Below are 21,293 nucleotides of genomic sequence, written 5' to 3' on the forward strand. Positions count from 1 at the left end.
TACAGTGTGAGTGTGTGTATGTGGGGGTTAGAGGCATTGCAGCTCCTGTTTCCTGCTGAGTCGTCACCCTACAGAGCAGAGAAGCTTCTGGAACTGTGTCCTGAGAATGTGGAGAACCCCAGGCTCCGTAGCTTCTGGGCTGGCTCCAGGCCATCCTCATTGTCACGGGGAGACCTCAGACAGGTGAGGGGTGTGGCTGCAGGCGGCCCCAGTGTGGAGCACAGGACAGAAGCGCTAGCACCTGCCAGAAAAACCTTTATTTCCAAGGGTTGGCCCATTTGGCCTCCTGCAGTTACCCCTCCTCCGGGACACTGAGCTTCTCCTTCACCCCACAGGCCACCACGGCGAAAAAGAACTCCGGGAAGAAGGTGCGGGCGTACACGGCGGCCTTGGGAATGGGGTTGGCCATGAACACTTCTTGCTTCTTCCTCCGCACGGTGCGCATCACCTCCTCCGCCACCTCCACGGGGTGCACGCCGTAGGTCAGCTTCCTGAAAAAGACTGAAAGGCCCCATTTTGGGGCGGGGGTTATGGCCTCGGTGGGGACCCGGCTGGTCAGAGCCCTGCACGTGCACAAAGGCTGAGGGGCGGGAAGCGTGGGCTGTCCCCGGAGTCACAGGTTCCGGGGCCCCTCCGCCACCCGCGGACCGCGGCCACCCGCGGGAGACACTCCACTCTCTGCGCTTCCTTCTGCATCTTCGTCTATAGGATGGACCTGGTTTCCTGCCCTGATAATTTTGCAGGGCGGTTACGTGTGGGGGAAGGGATGCAAAAGAGGTTAGGATCTAAGAAGGTGCCAGGTGGATTAAGGGACTGTTGTTTGTAACTGTCGTGAAGCTGTGCTTGTCAGGAGCATCCTGAAATCCCTGGTCTGCCCCCATCTTGGATCATCTCAGTTCCTCAAGGTGGACCTAGAGCCCTGAGCACGGTGTAGCGCCTCTACACTTAGAGTGGCCATAATAAGGTGCACTGATTGATAGAGGGGCTGGTTGCTATTCCAGAACCTTCAGTCCTTCCAACAACCCTAAGAGGTAGGTATTGCTACTATCCCTCATTTTCTAAAATGAAAATAATAATAATAGCAATACCTATCTCTTAGGGAGGCACGAAGTGATTAAGGGACTTGCTCATATCCAACCCTCTAATACATGGCAGAGGCCGGCTTCCAGTGCGGGTGACCTGGCTTTAGACTCTCGGCCTCCACTCTGTGCAAGGGAAAGGGGGAGCGGGAAAGTTCTTCAACCCCGAATCCAGGCCATGACATCTGGGAAACAGGCCCAGAGATAGGCAGTTGCTTGCCGAGATGGCAGAGGAAGCTGAGTGGCTGAGCTTAGCGGGCGCATGGGCTGTAGGCTGCAGTGAGGATTCTGTTTACCGGGTGCCTCAGGCCTAAAGGTTTGGGGGCCCCGCCCTGCTGTTGGGGGTTGCTGAGCCTCCTCCACCCCCACTCCCAGACTCATGCTTCAGGTGTACCCATCTGAAGGTCATTAACCACCCCCGCCAACAATGACACTGGACTGTTTCAGAGGACCCCAGGAGCCCCCAGCTTCCCTCTGAAGTCTCACATTTCCAAATGGAAGCTTCCCAGTTTCCTTGCTCTGGATACACGTGGTACGACCGGATGAAAGTCGGGCTCACGGTGCTGATGACAACATCGTATTCCTCCACTTCGGCTCGGAGGCAGTCAAAGAAGCCCAGGGCTGCGTGCTTGGAGGCAGCGTCTGCAAGAGAAACCATCCAGAGGTGGGCGCAGGACACTCCCGGCCCTGCTTCCGGGTGGGCGCATTGGAGGCAGGGGGGCCGACAGACACATTTCCCACAGGCGCAGAGCTGGGAAGATCCTCAAGAATCTGCCCCTCACTTTACAAATGAGGACAGAGAGCCCTTGGGAGTGGTGGACATAGAGCTGGAATTGAATCCAGCTTAGCCACTTGCTGGTGGTGTGATGTGATTGTGGGCAAATCTCTTTGCCTCTCTGAGGCGCAGTTTTCTTATCTTTAAAATGGGGGCAATATTTCCTTGGCAAATTACTGTGAAGATCAAATGAGAAAACATGCAGAATGCTGGCACAAACATGAATTCCCCTTCCTTCTTGGGAAGGCTGATGCCTAAGAAACTTGTCCAAGGTCTGGGGCCAGCTGGTGGCTGCAGTGAGCCTGAATCACAGATATCCCCTCTCCCTTCCTGTTTCCCTTTTCCTCGGAGAGCCCGTCCAGGTAATCCACTCACCAAATCCAGTTCAAATCGTAGAAGCCATGGGTTGGGGAAAAAAGGATCATTCCAGGAGTTCCAAAAAGAATAGAGTGGACATTGCTTAGAGCTTTGGGAAGTTAGAGCCACATCTGGGGTGTGATGCACCCCAACTTCACATTTTAGGGGTGTCGGTCAGAGGCAGAAGGGGCAGAAAGTGGATGTACTGTGGTTCCTGCCACTGTGTCCAGATGCCTTCAACCAGAAACCTTTCCTGGTTCCCCTGACATCATGACTAGCAAGCTTCTAGTTCTCTCCAATGAGGCCTTTTTTTTTTTTTTTTTTTGAGACGGGGTCTCACTCTATTGCCCAGGCTGGACTGCAGTGGTGCAATCTCGGCTCACTGCAAGCTCCACCTCCCAGGTTCAAGCAATTCTCCTGCCTCAGCCTCCTGAGTAGCTGGGTTTACAGGCGTGCCACCATGCCCAGCCAATTTTTGTATTTTTAGTAGAAATGGGGCTTCGCCATGTTGGCCAGGCTGGTCTCAAACTCCTGACCTCAGGTGATCTGCCCGTCTTGGCCTCCCAAAGTGCTGGGATTACAGGCGTGAGCCACTGCGCCCAGCAGAACCATGCACTTTAAATGGACACATTGTGCGATATGTGAATTACACCGCCAATACAAGTGTTACCAAAAAAAGGTCTACCAGCTTGTTTTTCATTCATCCACCATCTCCTTGATTCCTTCAGTCATTCAACAGTGAAGCCCCTGCTCTGGTGGGTGAGAAGCTGGGGACCCAGAGGTGGACAGAGGTAGCTCTGGCCTCACGTAGTCCTCAGTTCATCAGTGGGGCAGACACGTGGACAGGTGACTTTCCATGTGGTGTTTTTTGTTTTGTTTTGTTTTGAGAGGGAGTCTTGCTCTGTTGCCCAGGCTGGAGTACAGTGGCTCAATCTCGGCTCACTGCAACCTCTGCCTCCCGGGCTCAAGCAAGTCTCCTGCCTTAGCCTCCCGAGTAACTGAGATTATGGGTACACACCATCACGCCTGGCTAATTTTTGTATTTTTAGTAGAGATGGGTTTCACCATGTTGGCCAGGCTGGTCTCAAACTCCTGAACTCAAGTGATCCACCCGCCTCGGCCTTCCAAAGTGCTGGGATTGCAGGTATAAGCCACTGTGCCCGGCCCCATGTGGCATGGTTAACGCAGGAGAGGGGTGTGTGCCTGCAGCAGGAGGGACACACAGCAGGCTGCATTCCCTTTCAAGTCTGTGTGCCAGGTTCTGAGCCTCAGAGCCCCCATCTCCTTGCCTGGGTGGATGGTAAGGGAACTGTGCTGGGTGCTCAGGGACACTGAATTCCTTTTGGGTGGTCAAAAGAAACCTCTGAGTCAGCAGACCCCAGGTCACTCCCACGCCAGCTCCTTGTGTCTGTCCAAAGCCAGATTCAGAGGAAGAAGAGAATTTGGGGCCAGTCCAGGGTGGCATGGCTTCAGTTCTGACATTCACATGGGAAACTGTGCCCCTGAATTCCTCAGCTGCAGAGAAGCCAGACCATGACTGATGGGGGTGGAGACAGCCTTGAGAGAATTCTGAGTCCCCAATACTATGTTTTTCAAATGTTCCCAGGAAACTTGTGCATTTGTCTTATACGGGTCAGTGGCCAAAGCGCCCATTGTCAAGCCCATGCCTCGTGATATTATGTCACCTCTGTGTCCCCATCACTTGGCTTTAAGCATTCAAACACTTTGTTGAATGAATGAAGGCATGAAGCAAGGAAAGTGAAAAGTCACCCAGCTGCTGAAAATAACAGACAGAAAGTTTAAAAGTACAAGGAGCAGTGGGGAGATTCCTAAGTGGGCTGGGGAAGAGAGGAAAATGCGGGAAGTGGCAAAGACTGATGTATGTGGCCCATTCACTCTGCCCTTCTTCCTGGGCCCCCAGGTGGACTGCACTCCCCAGCGTCCCTTGCACTTAGGTGCGACTGAGTTCTCCAAATAGGATGTGAGCAGCAGTGATGCCAGCCTGGGGACAATAGGATGTCCACTGCCAGCCTGGGGACAATGGGATGTCCACTGCCAGCCTGGGGACAATGGGATGTCCACTGCCAGCCTGGGGACAATGGGATGTCCAATGCCAGCCTGGGGCTTTGGACATTGGGCATGGCTCCTCCACAGTCTCTTTCCTCTTCTTGCCAGCAGGGACCCAGCTGTGACCACACGGAAGATGTTGTTGATGGAATGACTTAATATGACCCTGGGCCGCTCGGTGACCCTGTGGCATGGTGGCACCTGCCTGCCTGAGCCATTCCCATTGACGTTACTACATGGAGGAGTAATCAAGTTTTCCCACATCACAGGCTCACAGCACCATAGGCTTAAACTAACTAAGGCAAATGGAAAAAGGAAGGTAAAACACTACTAGAGGGGGTGTTATGGGCTGAGTTCTGTTATCAGCCCTCCCAAAATTTATATGCTGAAACCCAATCCCCAGTACTCAGAATGTGACTGTATTTAGAGATAGTTAAAGAGGTAATTAAATGAGGCCATTAGGCTGGGCCCCACACCAATCTGACTGGTGTTGTTATAAGAAGAAGAAATTTGGGGCCGGGCGTGGTGGCTTACACCTGTAATCCCAGCGCTTTGGGAAGCTGAGGCAGGTGAATCACCTGAGGTCAGGAGTTCGAGACTAGCCTGGCCAATATGTTAAAACCCTGTCTCTACTAAAAATACAAAAATTAGCCAGGCATGGTGGTGGGCGCCTGTACTCCCAGCTACTCAGGAGGCTGAGACAGAAGAATTGTTTGAACCTGGGAGGCAGAGGTTGCAGTGAGCCAAGATCTTGCCATTGCACTCCAGCCTGGACAACAGAGTGAGATTCTGTCTCAAAAATAAAAAAGAAGAAGAAGAGGAAATTTGGACGTACAAGGAGGCAACAGACATGCACGTGCACATGGGGGGACACAGCGAGAAGGCAGCTGTCTGCAAGCCAGGGAGAGGGGTCCCAGAGGAAACCAGCCCTGCTGACGCTTTGATCGTGGACTTCCAGCCTCCAGAATAAAAAAACAAATTTCTGTTGTGTAAGCCCCAGCCTTGGTATTTTGTTACGGCAGCCTGAGCAAATTCATATAGGAACCTACTATTTTTTCTCCCTCCCTTCTTCCCTTCCACCCTTGTACCCATCAAACATTTACTGAGCCCCTAATTTGCATATGGTAGTGTGGGCCACAAATAAATATATATGGCATGTTCCCCACCTCTTAGAACTAGCTCATCAGATGTGGAAATGGCTCCAGAATTTTTACAGCTAGATCCCAGGAACATACACCTAGGAGTCCTTCTCCCCCTTGAACTTCTGAAAGGATGCTCATCTTTGGAGCTGCCCCCACCCTGAATTCTGCCCCTTTCTGTTTTTCCTGGTTTCTTCCTCAGAAGGTCTTCACTGCCCTTCCATTTTGTGATGTGCACCCATCCTTCTCTTTCCCAATGGTAATCTTCCCTGACCTTCAAGGGCATCTTTATGGAGGAAGGGGGCATTGGAGCTACGACTGTCCATCTTTGTCAGGAGCGTGACCTTCACCTGGCATTGTCAGGTTCACCTAGTGCATGCCCTGTCCCCATGGGAGACTGTGAGCTTCGCGGACAGAGGGAGCTCATCTTTAATATCTCAGCATCTCCCATAGTCACTTGCATGCTGTAGGCGCTCAAAAAATAGGAACCATAGGGATGAAAGAAAATCCAGATGGTGTCATCCTTGGACCCTTTCCCCTGTGACCATCTGCCTAGTCTTAGACACAACAGCTCCTACCTTGTACCATAAGACATACAACAGAAGATATCATATTTTTATCTTAGCAACTTACAAGTCGTACGGAACGGGATTCCAAACTTCCCTTGGATATTATTCACTAACACGATTTGGCCTGTTCTCCGGGAGATCATGTTGGGAAGCAGGGCTGGAAAACACAGGACAATGCAACATGGTTAAAACTTTGAGACTGAGTTAGGCAGCAGCAGGCAGACCCCTGCCCCTGGTACCCTCATCGCAGGGCTCTGCTACCTCCGTGGTAATTAGATTGCAGCAGGGCAGAGATGGAGTGAGTCCTGCAATCATTTATCCAGTGTTCCCAAAGCATGGGCTGGCGAATTGCTGGGTGATTTTAAATTGGTGCTTTCCCACCGACGTACATTTAGTGACACTGATTTCGTTTTTTTAAAAAAATGCATATTTATATTTATTTTCTTTTCCTCTCAAATTTTGTTTAGATGCGGGGGGAACACGTGCAGATTTGTTACATGGGCATATTGCACTCAAGTAGTGAGTACGGTACCCAGTAGAATAGAACAGACGCTCATCTCAGTAGTAAGAACGTCACTCCCATTTCAGTTCTCCTACTATGGCCTCCAGAAGGAAGAAGGAAGTCTCACAATGGTTCTAGTGTGTCTTTAACGCCTCTCTTGCATATGCTAATCTTTTAACAAAGAGAGGGAGGATTCTGACGTTCTCAGGCTACCTTGGGAGAACTTAATTTGTTTAATTTTCAGGTTGCCTTTTATTTATTGAGGATGAAAGAGGTTTTAAATTTATGTTGATTTTATACAGATTTCCTCCTAAAGTGAATTTAATTTAAAATTGAGAAAATTCAGAGAAATGTATTAAATTAATAATAGTACAGGCGGAATGGGGATATGGCAAAAAATGAAAAGACAATAAGACAATACTCAAAGGGTCAACTTTCAGAATGATCTGGGAAACCCAGCACCTCCATGTTAAAATGGACAAACTGGGCCGGGTGCAGTGGCTCATGCCTGTAATCCCAGTACTTTGGGAGGCCCAGGCGGGTGGATCACGAGGTCAGGAGATCAAGACCATCCTGGCTAACATGGTGAAACCCCCGACTCTACTAAAAAAAATACCAAAAATTACCCAGGTGTGGTGGCATGCGCCTATAGTCCCAGGTACTCAGGAGGCTGAGGCAGGAAAATCGCTTGAACCCAGGAGGTGGAGGTTGCAGTGAGCCGAGATCTCGCCACTGCATTCCAGCCTGGGCAATAGAAGCGAGACTCCGTCTCAAAAAAAAAAAAAAAAAAAAAGGAAAAAACCCAAGATGGACAAACTGAAGTCCAGCGCTACGGACTAGACCCAGGGTCCTTAGTGAGTCAGAGGGCAGAGGGCTAACCAGGAGGAGAAACCAGTTCTGGCCCTTTTCCACTCCACTTTCTTGGTTCGTTGCTTTGATGCCAGTGAAAGTCTCTGTTAAAGGTTGGTAGATGACACACCGGTGCTGGCCTGTTTGCTGTGTCCACAGGGACTGGACTGGAGGAAACTGTTATCTCTGGGACACCATTCTAGAAGCTCTGGAAAGTCATCTTTCTGCCCCAAATGTGTCTTTCTCTTCATCTGTCTTAGTACTCGGAATCCTATTGTTAGAGGTACCCAGCATGGGAGCTGGTTGTAGAGAAGGTAGTTGTAAGATCAGGCTAGATCTCAGACCTTGCCAGGATACCCCACTCCCTAAATGGAGGCGTTCTCCACATTACATTCCCCCTGAGCTTCTGCTTTGATAAACTTTTATTTTTTTGGAGAGCAGGGGCTTCAACTTTTCTTTTTTTTAGACAGTCTCGCCCTGTCACCCAAACTGGAATGCAGTGGCGCGATCTCGGCTCACTGCAGCCTCAGCCTCCTGGGTTCAAACGATTCTCCTGCCTCAGCCTCCTGAGTAGCTGGGATTACAGGCTCCCACCACCGTGCCTGGCTAAGTTTTGTATTTTTAGTAGAGATGGGGTTTCACCATGTTGGCCAGGCTTGTCTTGAACTCCTGACCTCATGATCTGTCAACTTTTCATTCTACTCTATGGTCATTTCCAGCCCCACTTTCCAGGCTTCAGACCTGCATTTGAACGTGATGGTGAGAAATCTGCACCTGGGTATCTCCTAGGCCCCTCAGACAGGTTCACGTAGGAATCACCATCTTACTCATTAAAGGGAGACAGCCTCCTGCCTTCCCTGTTTCTGTGAAGGGGTTGACAGAATACTGGGTCTCTTGTAGTCTGGTGATAAGCCCTTTTTCTTCTTCATTTCTGAGGACAGAATCTTTACCTTTGACCAACTATCATGGTTAGAAGCAGATCAACTGCAAGGTTGATATAGCAGAATGTACACAATTGTTGAGACAATTGTTGGAGGATGAGACAATTGTTCAGAGACGTCGAATTGGAGGGAAGCCATGGATGTAAGGAGAGAGAAGTAAAAGGGCAAGGCTTGGGTGGGGAGAGGGGTTTCACAGAGATGGTGGTTGAAATATACCAATCAGATACTTCCTGAGTTCCTTTTCCTTCATAAACACTTACAATGGGAATGCTGAAAGCTTTCAACCAATAGGTAGGGAATTTTCTAAGGGGACTGGGGAATTCCATATAGAATAGGATGACTGTCTGGCTATTTAACAGAGCCCTCTGTAGAATCTGGTGGTCCAGATACCCATGGGAAAGTCAAACTCACGAGACCTTTCGTCAATGTGATGGGGCCAAAGTAATTGGCATCCATGATCTTTTTGTCGAGCTCCAGAGAAATCTTATGGGCAGGCCCCTTCACCTTCACACTGGCATTGTTGATGAGGATATCCACACAGCCATAGCAATCCAGGACTTCTTTTGCCACATCTGGGACGCAGCTGATGTCTGAGAGGTCCAACAGGACCAGCTTTGGGGTGAATGTCTGCTGAACCAATGAGAGAGTCAGGGCATGTGTGAGATCTCCTCCCTCTTGCAGACCTTGGGAGCCCTTGATCTAAAAGCCACCCATTTTGAAATTCAAAGATCATGAAATGACTGAAAAAATAAAAAAGATGAAGAAGCAGAGATGATTCTGGGATGGAGGATATTGCCAGAGAATTCATACTTGGGGACCAGGGCAAAAACAACAACAAATCTTGACATGAATATGCAATGATAAGTCTAAGCTCTTGGCCAGGGTTCCAGAACTGATAAATGGATATCGCCCTTCACAGCGGTCCCTTTGCAGGTTTGCACTGACTCCAGTGGTGACATCATTACTTTTAACATTTCTGAGCTCCTTTGTGGCTATAAAGTACTGTGATGAATTTGATTAAAAAAAAAAAAATCCATCACGGTACTTTATAGCCACATTTTAAAAAACTAAAATCATACACCCAACACAATATTTCTGAAGCATCTACTATGTGCCAGGCACTGTGTTTAACCAGATACTTGCTGCATCAAGACTCTATTGATCTAGGAATATGTAGGAGGGTGGACAGATGGGAAAATTGATGACACCAAGTGGTAAATGCAATCCCAGTGTTTGACAAAGACTAGTCCTGAGATATGCCCTTGAAGAGAGGGTTCCGTGGTCAAATCTGTTTGGGAAACACAGGCTGTTCTCCAGGTTCTTCTTGGAGATACGCAGTGCACATTGGCATATTAAAGGCTCTGAAAAGTCCTGTAGTGAAGAAACTGGACAAGCTTAGCTTAACTCAGTGTTTCTCACACAACTGACTGCAAACCCTCGCTTTTTCCCAGTGCCTAATCACATCCCTAGAAACACCCTTTGGGGCATTCTGTGTTGTCCTGTTTGATTCATCTTCTCAAATATCAGACTTACCTCTGAATTACTTTGAGCTGTTTCTAAACACCAAATGCAACCTCAAAGGTAAAGATTAGAAAAAAATATCCTGAAGGGAGCTGCAAAGACAGTCCTCTGACCAGTGCTCCAGAAAAACCTTTGGAAACTGCAGCCTCATTGAAATAAGTGTTCACTTCCTGGGAGACTTCTTGGGATGGGATCTCATTTATCTGGTTTCTTTGATGGAGATATCAGTTGAGGTATTAAAAAAAATGACTGTGTTTGTAATCACAGCCCATACCTGTAACATCCTCTGTCTTCTAGATCCTTGCTGAGTTTGAGTTATATAGGGTCAGGGCGAGGGGCTGTGGCTACAGAACACGATTTTGTCATGGTGGGTGGTCAAAACAAGTCAACCCTTTATGAATGGCAAACATGCCTATGTCAAGGTCACTGGGTTCATTGCCTCACATTCCCCAGAGCAATCACCAAGTTTCTTCCACTTGGTCCAAGAGCTGGTCCTGAATGATCAATGGAGGCTGGCAGTTCCCAGGAGTTACCCACGCTGACTGCTAGAAGACCTTACCTTGCTGGGGTCAGCCACGCTGATCAAGGCGTCATATAGGTTCTCTAGCCTCTCCCACTTCTTTCCACACAGCACCAGCCTTGCCCCACCTGTGTGGAACACCCGAGCACACTCTGTGGGGAAGAAGGAAACAGGGCAGGGCACACTGTGTGGATGGAGCCACTGACAGTGAACCCCCTCTCTTGGGAACTCATGAATTCAAAAAACTCGGAAGTCTTAGCACCACAAGGTCCTTTAGAGGTCACTTCATTCAACTCCCTCCCCGGGCTGGAATTTTTGTCATTTCCAGCCTCCTCTTAGTTGCTTCTGTGAAAGTGAGCTCACAGTGGAGTGAGACAACTCCTCCTTTGTTAGAAAGTTCTGATTACTGGAAATTCTTCCTTACACTGAACAGAAGGATGAACCTGCCTACCTGGTCCCCCAGGACCGCAGCCCTAGAGGTATCTCAATCTAAAGATAATGGAGACTAACCACCATGTTTTTTCAAATCAAATGTCACCAGTTTCCTCCACATTTTCTCTGGGGATAGATACTTCAGCCAGGGTTCTTTTTATTTAAAAAGTAAACCTACTTTCTGTCTAATTAATTTTCCTCTGGACTGATTCCTGACTCACCCAATATAGCACTTTCTCAACTAAGTGTTAGCTGGTAGACATACAGAATTCTTGTGCAGCAATACTGATGATACTTAAAAGCAATAGAAGCTCACAGATTTGGAGAGTTTGCTTGCTGTAGGAACTGTTGAAAGATATGTACATATCTCCTACATATCTCTCTAGTTCATTTAATACTCACAATAACCTTATGAGATAGTATCTTTAGGTTGGGTTCCTAGGAAGCAGATTCTGAGACAAGGATTTGGGTGGCCAGGATTTACTGAGGGCTTGCTCTTCAGAGACAGCCTATCGGGGAGTGAGGTCATGGAATAGGGGCCAGGAGAGGACGTGGTCTCAGGAAAGTCTAGCTTTGGTTTGATCCAAGGAAGACTCTGGAGTCTAAACTCCATTGCAGAGCTGGAGGCAAGAGGATCAGCCTTTGTACACCAGTGTCAATCAGTCACTGATGTGGGCTGCCCTCTCTGGGGGTGCGTGCATAAGGTGTGTAACTCCTAGGCAGGGCGGCGTCCACTGGCAGAGGACAAGTCTTTGGGAAAGGAGGCATCTGCACGCCATTTGCAATCTGCATGCCATTTGCAATCTGCATGCCATTTGCAGCCAACACTTACAGTGCCTGGGAAATGCATGAACTGACCAAGTACAGGGATCTGGAAGAGGCACCAACAGCACCTACTCTAGGGAAGAACCTATTATTGTCTCATTTACACCATGAAGTGGTGGACTCAGACTGGCTGGGAACACGGAAGGACAGCCTGGCAGCCTGGTGCCCAGTGGAGGCTGAATATCCCGAGTTCTGTGGCTCCAAGTGAACTCAGGGTTGTGTGATTTTCTCCAGCAGGGCCCAGAAGCCTGCTGCAGGTGGAGAGAAGGGACCTGCTGGACAGGACAGTTGGCTGGGGCTCGGTAAGTGGGCATCATGGATAGGGAAATTGTGGTATTGCAGAGATGGAGGAATTGAGATGCTGGACTATGAAGTCTAAATCAGGTGGGAGCAGGAGTGAAGGCAGAAAAGGCCAAGAGAGGACCCAAGCAGAGAGTTGTGGGGATAAGAGGTCTCCATGAGGCCTGAAAACAGGTGTACTGGGCATCCCTGAGAGAGCTGGGAGGAGGGCTCTAGGAGAGCTCAGTCTGCTGACAGAAGGAAACCTGAACCCAGAAGTAACTGGGTTAACAATGTCACCTTGAATTGTTAGGGCTGCAGAGAAGGGAAGATTCCTCTCAATGCAAGTGTTTTATTGAGAAAGAAGCTGTCCATGATGAGTCTGGATGACAAAATTCAATAAAGATTGATATCTTTATTGAATGATAAATTTAATAATCATTTTATATGATTGACATAATATTTTGTCTCCAAGTTAAATTGATCCAGTAAATCAGGGTCCCAACGGGTCTTGGGAAATGACAGAAAGATCCTACACTTTATATGGCATATTTTGCACACTTTAATTGGAATACTCAATATGAAGGAAAGCAAAGAACATGTTGAAAAACAGTTGTTAAAATATATTGTAAAACTACAGAAATTAAAGAGTTAGCAGTTCAAGTCTAGATAGAAATATTGATAATAAATCGAGTCAGGTATTGAGGAGAATTTAGTGTATGATAAAGTTAACATGTTGAATCAATGGGAAAAGAACGTACTACATAAAAAGTTGGGGCTGGGCTTGGTGGCTCATGCCTGTAATCCCAGCACTTTGGGAGGCCAAGGTGAGCAGATCACTTGAGGTCAGGAGTTGGAGACCAGCCTGGCCAACATGGTGAAACTCCGTCTCTACTAAAAACTCAAAAATTTAATCCCAGCTACTTGGGTGGCTGAGGCAGGAGAATCTCTTGAACTCAGGAGATGGAGGCCGCAGTGAATCGAGATCATGCCACTGCACTCCAGCCTGGGCAACAGAGTGAGACTCTGTTTAAAAAAAAAAAAAGTGGTGTTTGAATACCTATTTGGGAGGAGAAAAAAAGCTGGATGCATTACACCAAAATATACTAAACAGTGAAATACAAAAACATAACCAAAACAGAACTAGAAGAAGGTAGAGATGAATATATACCCTTGCATTGGGGAGGGCTCCTGTGCATTCATTGAAGGAAAAAAAAATCCTAATAGAAATGATTTATAGATTTTACCCTTTTAAAAAACTCTTCTTGGCTGGGCGTGGTGGCTCACGCCTGAATCCCAGCACTTTGGGAGGCCAAGGCGAATGGATCACAAGGTCAGGAGATCGAGACCATCCTGGCTAACACGGTGAAACTCCGTCTCTACTAAAACTACAAAAAAATTAGCCGGGCGTGGTGGTGGGTGCCTGTAGTCCCAGCTACTCGGGAGGCTGAGGCAGGAGAATGGCGTGAACCCAGGAGGCAGAGCTTGCAGAGAGCTGAGATTGTGCCACTGCACTCCAGCCTGGGGGACAGAGCGAGACTCCATCTCAAAAAAACAAAACGAAACAAAACAAAAAACCTTCTTACAGCAAAACAAAATCAAAAACAAAAAACACCCATAAATAAAGGACAAGAGAAATTTAGAAAAAGTGTTTATAATCTATATGTCAGAAAACGGTTAATTCGATATAGGAAGAACTCTTACAAATCAATTAGAAAAAAGATAAAGTTGCTAATAAAGAAACTGGTTAAGGAGATGAGTAAGAAATTCACAAAAAAAGTATCAAGATACAGAAGATGAATCAATACCAGTAATACATAAATGCAAACTAAAACATGGGACTAATTTTAATCCATCAGATAACCAAAAACAAAATTGGAAATAGTCTTGGCCACATTGTTGGCCACTGTGAATAACAATTTTGAAGCCCTTACAATTGATGTTGCAGAAATTGGTCTATTGACTTGGAACAAAGTTCGCAATAGAATAAGCTTAAATATAATTTTAAAAAAGCTTCAAAACAGTGTGTTGAATACGATGCCATAATGCTGGGTCATGGTTTATGTATGTAATAGAATAGTAAATCTACATATCTATATGTAAAAATAGATTACATTAGAAGTTTAACTGAGGCACTGAGATCAAATAGATATAAATTTGAAAGTTAGATGCCAGTCCAAGATGCTGACTTTCAAAGGAAATTTTAAAAACATGTCATATGAAGTTCAGTTCCCTTTACCCACAAATAGGACACGAATGAATCAAAGAAGAGGAGGAATAGCGGGGACTTCGAAGGAGGATCCCCTGGAGAGAATGTTAGGTGAGTTTTCGCCTGTGGGCCCAGGCTGGGGCTGTTTTCCATTGCCTCCATCCCAGAGTGAAGGGCATAGGCGGAATCAACAGAACAGCGCGGTTCTCCGTAGCCAGGAGCCCAGCTTCATGTCTTATGGGCAAGATCCTGGGGCTCAGCCAATGCCCTGAGGGCAGAGAAAAGGAAAGCTGGGACCTCGCCATCGGGGGGTGGCCTGCAGAGCCAAAGAAGTCACAGCCACCAATGGCCAGGGTAGGTCAAGATTGGTTGAGAGCTCATCTGAAGTCTGCCCAAGAGGACCTCTCAGAAGGGCAGTGGAACTCCAAAGGACAGGGTTGGTGGGAAGTAGACTGCCCGGGAACCAGGGGCTGAGGAGGGATTGAGTGAGTGAAGAAAAAACCCACATCTCCCATTTCACAGAAATGAATAATCCTAGGGAGGCCTCGGAAAGGCGCATGAAAGTGCCCACGAGAGAAAGATTCAGACCCAGTTTTAGACATGTGCCAGGCCCATGGACCTTGAAGCCATCTCATAGCACTGTCAGTCGGGTGAGAGTTTTCCTCGCTCTCCTATCTTACCTCCTTCCAGTCCCTGAGGCCCTAGAAGCCTCAGAAACAGCAGGAAGCTTCCCTTCAACTTGCACTAGCTGTGGGGAGGAGCAGAGAGGGGTAAAGAAAGTTTGAATTCAACAAAAATGGACATGTTATCAGATATTAAACTGGGCATCCCAATTCCCGAATCAATGCTGTGTTTCGGGACCCGCCGTGACCGAAGGATTTTGCATAATCTAATAGTAATCAGAGGCCAGGTGCAGTGGCTCACACCTGTAATCCCAGCACTTTGGGAGGCCGAGGCGGGTGGATTACCTGAGGTCAGGAGTTTGAGACCACCCTGGCTAACATGGTGAAACCCCATTTCTACTAAAAATACAAAAAAAATTAGCCGGGCATGGTGGCAGGTGCCTGTAATCCCAGCTACTCCGGAGGCTGAGGCAGGAGAATCGCTTGAACCCGGGAGGTGGAGGTTGCAGTGAGCCGAGATCGTGCCACTGCACTCCAGCCTGGGCAACAAGAGCAAAACTCTGTCTCAAAAAATAATAATAATAATAATTAATCAGAAAAGTCAGGAACCACCTGATTTTTTTTTTCTCAAGCTGCAGAGGAAGGACTCTCCCCTCTGAATAAATTTGAGGTGGACTGTCTCACCACACCCATGATTCATGCTCGCTCATGATTGTTTACTCACATAAGCATCCCCGTGAAAGGAAATGAAGGATGTGTTCACACAGGATGTCCCCAAGCACGTGGCGTTCTAGGTGTGTTTTGTGTTCTTTTTACTTAAAAAAAATTCTTTTAAATATATATGGCTTTTATAACAGAATTCACTAAAAGAAACTTCTGTGGGCAGCAGAAAGTCTAGCCTTTCTGCATTTCAGCTGTCATTCTGGAGCAGAATGATGGTTGGATATTACAAATGAGAGAAGTGAGGTTCAATGGGTTGAAATGAGTCACCCGGAGTCCTACACCTGGCCAGCAGGGAAGCCAGGATGTGAACCCCAGGAGTCTGACATCCAGGTGGGGAGTAACGCATTCTCCACGCTAGGCTCCTCTTAGCCAATGACCACTGCTGAGAAAGGGACACGTTGAGGGGGCATTTTCACTCCTTGCTCCCTCCCTCTCGTGATGATGAGCATCTATTTTTTTTTTTGAGACGGAGTTTCATTCTTGTTGCCCAGGCTGGAGTGCAGTGGCGTGATCTCGGCTCACTGCAATCTCTGCCTCCCAGGTTCAAGTGATTCTCCCGCCTCAGCCTCCCAAGTAGCTGGGATTACAGGCGCCCGCCATCATGCCTGGCTAATTTTTGTATTTTTAGTAGAGATGGGGTTTCACCATGTTGGCCAGGGTAGTCTCGTACTCCTGACCTCAGATCATCCCCCGCTTCGGTATCCCAAAGTGCTGGGATTACAGGCATGAGCCACTGCACCTGGCCAGAGCATCTATTTGCTGCAGGGCACCGGAGTAGGTGAGGGGCCTGCGAGCAGGAGCCAGATCAAACCTCTGGCCTTGGCCTTGTTAGAACAGACAGCTAGGAGCATTCTTCCCTATCACTCCATTTCCCTTCTCCACTAACACCTTGCCTTGCCCAGGTGTGCCTGGGAGGCTGGAGCCCAGTGGCGTGCTCAGTGCCTCGGTGCTACTGCAGGCAAGCCTAGAGGCACTGCTCCTGAAGAAGTCATTTCTGCTGAAACCCGGCCTTCGGTATACCCAGGTGTCCTTATTTATATTCTTTTATCAGCTCAGCAGGTATCTCACATTGAGCACTTTGGTACCAGGCTTTTCTTTTTCATTCAATAAACATAAATTGAGCCCTTCTTTCTGTATTTTATCAATGTAAGATGCCATCGATGATGAGCTGTTGCCTGATTTCAGAGATAATAAATGACTTTAATTTTAATTTTAATTTTTTTGAGACAGGGTCTCACTCTGTCGCCCAGACTGGAGTGCAGTGGTATGATTTCAGCTCTCTGCAACCTCGGCCTCCCGGGCTCAAACGATCCTCCCACCTCAGCCTCCCGAGTAGCTGGGAATGCAGGCACATGCCACCACACCCGGCTAAGTTTTACATTTTCTGTAGATATGGGGGGGGGCGTCTTACTATGTTGCCCAGGCTGGTCTCGAACTCCTGAGTTCAAGCGATTCACCTACCTCAGCCTCCCGAAAGTGCTGGGATTACAGGCGTGAGCCACAGTGACATTTTAAAGGGTGGCCTATGGGGATTGCAAGATGCTATGGATGGAAAGACAATCAGTCTGATTTCAGAAATGTTTAAAGGAGAGAAACTGCACCTTTGAGGTGATAACACACAGGCAGGGCTGACGTTCAGCTGTACCCTCTGAAGCAGCTCAAGTGCAGGGGTTGGCTATTCTGATAGCCATTCTTTTTTTTAATTAACAAATAAATAAATTAATGAATTAACTAATTTTTTGAGATGGATTCTCACTCTGCCACCCAGGCTGGAGTGCAATGGCATGATCTCGGCTCACTGCAAGCTCCACCTTCTGGGTTCAAGCAATCCTCCTGCCTCAGCCTCCCAAGTAGCTGGGATTACAGGCAAGAGCCCCCATGCCCAGCTAATTTTTGTATTTTCAGTAGAGACAGGGGTTTCACCATATTGGCCAGGCTGGTCTCGAACTCCTGACCTCAAGTGATCCACCCACCTCAGCCTCCCAAAATGCTGCGATTACAGGCGTGAGCCACCGCGCCTGGCCTTGATTGTCACTCTTGCTGCAGACACAGTGGGTACAAGGTGACAGGATTCCCAGCTTGGCCAAATCCTGGAGGTTTGGAGTGGGGGCTAGATGTCCCGACCTTTGTCTGTCTGTTTGATTTCCCTAGTAAACAACTTGGCGTGGTACTCCCTACTGCTCCCGATGGCACCCATGGGGTTCATGCAGGTTCCATGGCACCAGGGTGTGCAGCGGCTGTGCACAGCCTGCATCATCCACTCAGTGCCCTGGGCTTGAGACATGCAGCAATGGGAGCCCGGAATCACTGCCGTCAGCAGCATGGGGAGCTAGGCGTTAATTTAAGGTCACACACATCCAGCATCTCAAGTTACTGCTAAGTACTGAGACTTTATTTGTTTCTTCTTTGCATTTCTTTCCAGGGCGGGTCGATGAGATATAGTAAAAAAAGAACAGTGACAGTAGACACGACAAGCTAGGCCATGAGGTCCTGCAAAGGCTGTTTCCCTCATGAGATGTATTTCCTGGGTGCCTGATTTGCATCATGTGTGACTACAACTGAATGAGGTGTTTTAAAAATGAATGAGATGATTAAAACAAATACACATCTCTCAATGATCAGTAAAACTGTATTTCTACCTAATAAGACACAAAACCAGCAAGGCTACAGAAGAACTGAGCAATTTCTCCAACCAACAGGATTGAATCCACATTTGTAGGACAACGGCAGAACGTACATTCTTGTTAAGCACTCGCAGAACCCATATCGAAATAGATCATAAGACAAACCTCAGCACATTTAAAAGAATTGAAATCACACAAAGTGTATTCTCCAACTATGTTGGAATCAAGCTGGAAAGCAATAAAACAAATTTGCAAGAACACACTTATCCCAATGAGGGCTTTCCCTGATCACATGTCACTTTTAGAGGTTATTCATTAAATACACATTTTCTGAGTATGCTAACCAAGCATTGAGCTAGGTGCTGAGGCTGCCTGGGTGAACAAAACACAGGCTCCAGCACTGGGAAGCCTGTATCTAGTGGACCCACTGAGAAACACACAGATACAGCATGAGAAATACACTAATGTGGTATGCACTTACAAAGGGCCAGTTAAGAAGCTGGTCCACAAGGACCATTCAAGAGGAAGGAGCAATTAAGGTGTCAGGACAGGTTCCAGGGTAGAGGCCGTATCAGGGATCGCATATTAACAGCCTGGTGCAATCCCAAACAAAGGTGCACTATTTGGAGAGCAAATTTTTCCCAAAGCCTTCTGTTCTGAATAGCTTTAGGTGGGCATCTCTTTTCCAGCTCTCCAGGGCGGCACACTCCCTGTTGTCTTTTGTCTGGTCTGATTGACAAATGTGTGTCCCCTGGCTTGCCCTTGAAGAAGAAGGAGTTTGAGTTTGTGTGCCTCTCTCCCTTTTGATACAGGATATCCTCTCTGGGAATTGTTTGTGAGACTCACCTAGGGGCCACTTAGAGAGCCTAGTCTATCTGCCTTATGCTTTGTTTTTTATCTTACAAGATGGGCCTGGGTCGATCACCCACTGAAAACTAAGCCATCCTCAAAGCGTGTGGATTGGCTCCCGTTGGGATGCCGAAGAGGATGAGCAGCAGGCTCTGAGAAAATTCTCAGGGAGGTTACAAACATTCTCACGATGGCAGCACTATGAGAGTAAGTGCCCAGCCCCCCAGAGGGACTCTCGGGGCAATGCTCAGGATATAGTGGACTCAATGGACACTTACTGAGTTACTAATGAATGTTTGGCTGTGTGGGATCTATGCTGTACTAAAAATAATAAAAACAACAGCAAAAGTTGCGCTATGTAACATATAAAGTTGTATTACCATTGTCAGGAAGGATAGAGTGAGAATCTTGCAAACTTAAGGACAATTACGGCCCCTCATGTCATAGATGTCGCCAGCAGAAGGGCCCCTCTGAGGTGATATAATTCAGGGGTTGCAAATGCAAATGCCTTCAATGCCAGAAAGTGTAATGATTGAAAGAATCAGGCCAAGTGTGATGCAATAGGGATGGGTGGGGTGTGTGGCCCACTAGTGTGGGCATGTTTTGCCTATATGTGTTCATGATCATCATTACTAACCCTGAGTGATATCCACTGTAGCTCCAGGTACTGTTCTAAGTGCTATCCATCTATGAACTCGTTTATTCCTCACAATGGCATCATGAGGTAGAGACTGCTGGTATCCTTGCCTTACAGATGAGACGTTTAAGGCAGAGAAGTGAAGTAACCAGCTAGTCATGGCTGGAGCCAGGAACTCAACCCAGCTCCTGAGTCTGGGCTCACAACCAGTACACTGCCCCAGCTAAAGGCTTTGCATTTTCAAAATTTCTGGAAACCCCATGAAGCCAAAACAAATCACATCTGTAGACCAATTTTAGCCCTTAGGCTGTGAGTTTGCAACCCTAGATATTCCACCACCCTCATTTATCAGGAATCTGCAGGCTCCAAAAGATGGGAAACTTGCTGGTTAATGATAGAAGCTGGGAGAGAACACAGGATCGATCCCCTCCCACCGAGCAGGTTTGCCCACACAGCACCCTGCCACCCTGCCACCCTGCCAGTCCCTGGGGGCAGAAATGGGCACAGGTGGGAGCAAAGCCAGCTTACCCTTGCCCAGTCCTGAGATGGCATCGGTGATCACCACCACTTTGTTCTGCACAGCTGACTTTGACCACAGCCTGGACACCTCTTGGTAAATGAAGAGGAGGCCGCTGATTCCCAGCAGCAGCAGGGCGAGCATCAGCATGGCCATGACTCCCATCTTGTTCTGGGGGACAACGGAGTAAAAGGGGATTGGCTTTGCAAAGAGACACTGATCAGGACTCCCAGGGCAGGGGGAGGCCCAAGGCTGCAGGGAGCTTAGCTCTGTGCAAGCCTCCAAGCTGAACACCCAGCGGGCGTGCTAATCCCCAAATGTTCAACAAATAGGAAATTACTCACAGTGTCTCCAAAAGCAGACCGAATCCAGGGGGCCTGCCCTCCCCAGTGGTTAATTACAAACTTAATTAAAATGGGTCTGCATTTTTGGAAGAAAATCCATGTGTTAAGGCCAGTTGCTTGGGCCCTAATGGTTATTTATAGCTTTCAGTTGCACTAAAAGGCTGTCAGGGTAAATATAGTGTCTATTCTGATATTCAGGAACACATGCTGGCTGGGTCTGATTTCAGGGCTCTTGCCAAAGCTCTCCTGGCTTGCCTGACTATTAGAGGCTTCCTCTGCGGTTTGGGACTGAGCACGAACGATCCAAACCCGGGATTTTCAGCATAAACATCCTTGCCCTCACTTCTAGTAACCCTCATAATCAGGTAGCTTCCAGGTAGTTTGGATGGATGTGGCAGAAGACCATCTGGCCTTTGCTTTCTAATTGGAGATGAAAAGCATAGAAAACTGCTAAACAGAATGAAGCCTTTTGCAGAAAGAACCACTTGGAGGTGTGACAGGAAATATCAGAAAGAGCACACTTTTGGGAGTGTTTCTCACCTCTCTGAGCCTTAGCTTCCCTGTCTGTAAAATGGGCAGGACCAAGGGAAGGACAAACCACACTGCATAGTGTTAGCCTAGCATAGATCCCGGGCCATAGGAAGGTAACTACTGTTATCTTTAGTGGTTAAGGATACTAAAAATTTATCCCAAATGTGAAATATTTTCATTTCATAAGGAAACTCAGTAGGATTAGAACTGAAGAGACAGAAACCCAGTTCAAGTACTGGAGCCCTCCCAAAACAGAAGGCCAATCACAATCAGGTCCTAATTTGTGCGGTAAACAGCATTGAGCCAATCAGGAGTAGGACTAGGAGCAGTGTGTGTGTGCCCGCGCCTGTGTGTGTGTGCATGTGTATGTGTGTGTGCATG

General features: G+C 47.7%; 1 protein-coding gene across 2 annotated transcripts; it reads right to left on the minus strand.

Moving 5' to 3' along the window:
- Positions 1 to 242: 242 nt before the first annotated feature.
- Positions 243 to 20,486, minus strand: DHRS7C (dehydrogenase/reductase 7C). Of its 2 annotated transcripts, none has more exons than XM_054459123.2 (7): positions 20,382 to 20,486; positions 20,049 to 20,208; positions 10,359 to 10,471; positions 8,695 to 8,905; positions 6,051 to 6,143; positions 1,566 to 1,721; positions 243 to 501 (listed from the first exon to the last, which is right to left on the minus strand). In XM_054459123.2, the coding sequence occupies exons 2-7, from the start codon at positions 20,200 to 20,202 to the stop codon at positions 293 to 295; spliced, it is 936 nt and encodes a 311-aa protein (XP_054315098.2). In that variant the 5' UTR covers positions 20,203 to 20,208; positions 20,382 to 20,486; the 3' UTR covers positions 243 to 292. The 2 variants fall into 2 exon arrangements, with proteins under 2 accessions (XP_054315098.2, XP_063513029.1); XM_063656959.1 differs by having other exon boundaries at positions 8,695 to 8,908.
- Positions 20,487 to 21,293: the final 807 nt, after the last annotated feature.

Source organism: Pongo pygmaeus, chromosome 19 (genome assembly GCF_028885625.2).
Source record: "Pongo pygmaeus isolate AG05252 chromosome 19, NHGRI_mPonPyg2-v2.0_pri, whole genome shotgun sequence".
Classification (NCBI taxonomy): domain Eukaryota; kingdom Metazoa; phylum Chordata; class Mammalia; order Primates; family Hominidae; genus Pongo; species Pongo pygmaeus.

Coding starts and splice junctions, on each gene's coding strand:
- DHRS7C (XM_063656959.1), bottom strand. CDS start 20,202: ATGGGAGTCATGGCCATGCTGATGCTCGCCCTGCTGCTGCTGGGAATC. Junction 8,909..10,358: donor GCGTGGCTGACCCCAGCAAG/GTAAGGTCTTCT, acceptor TCATTGGTTCAG/CAGACATTCACCCCAAAGCT. Junction 1,722..6,050: donor AATCCCGTTCCGTACGACTT/GTAAGTTGCTAA, acceptor TTTCTCTTGCAG/ACGCTGCCTCCAAGCACGCA.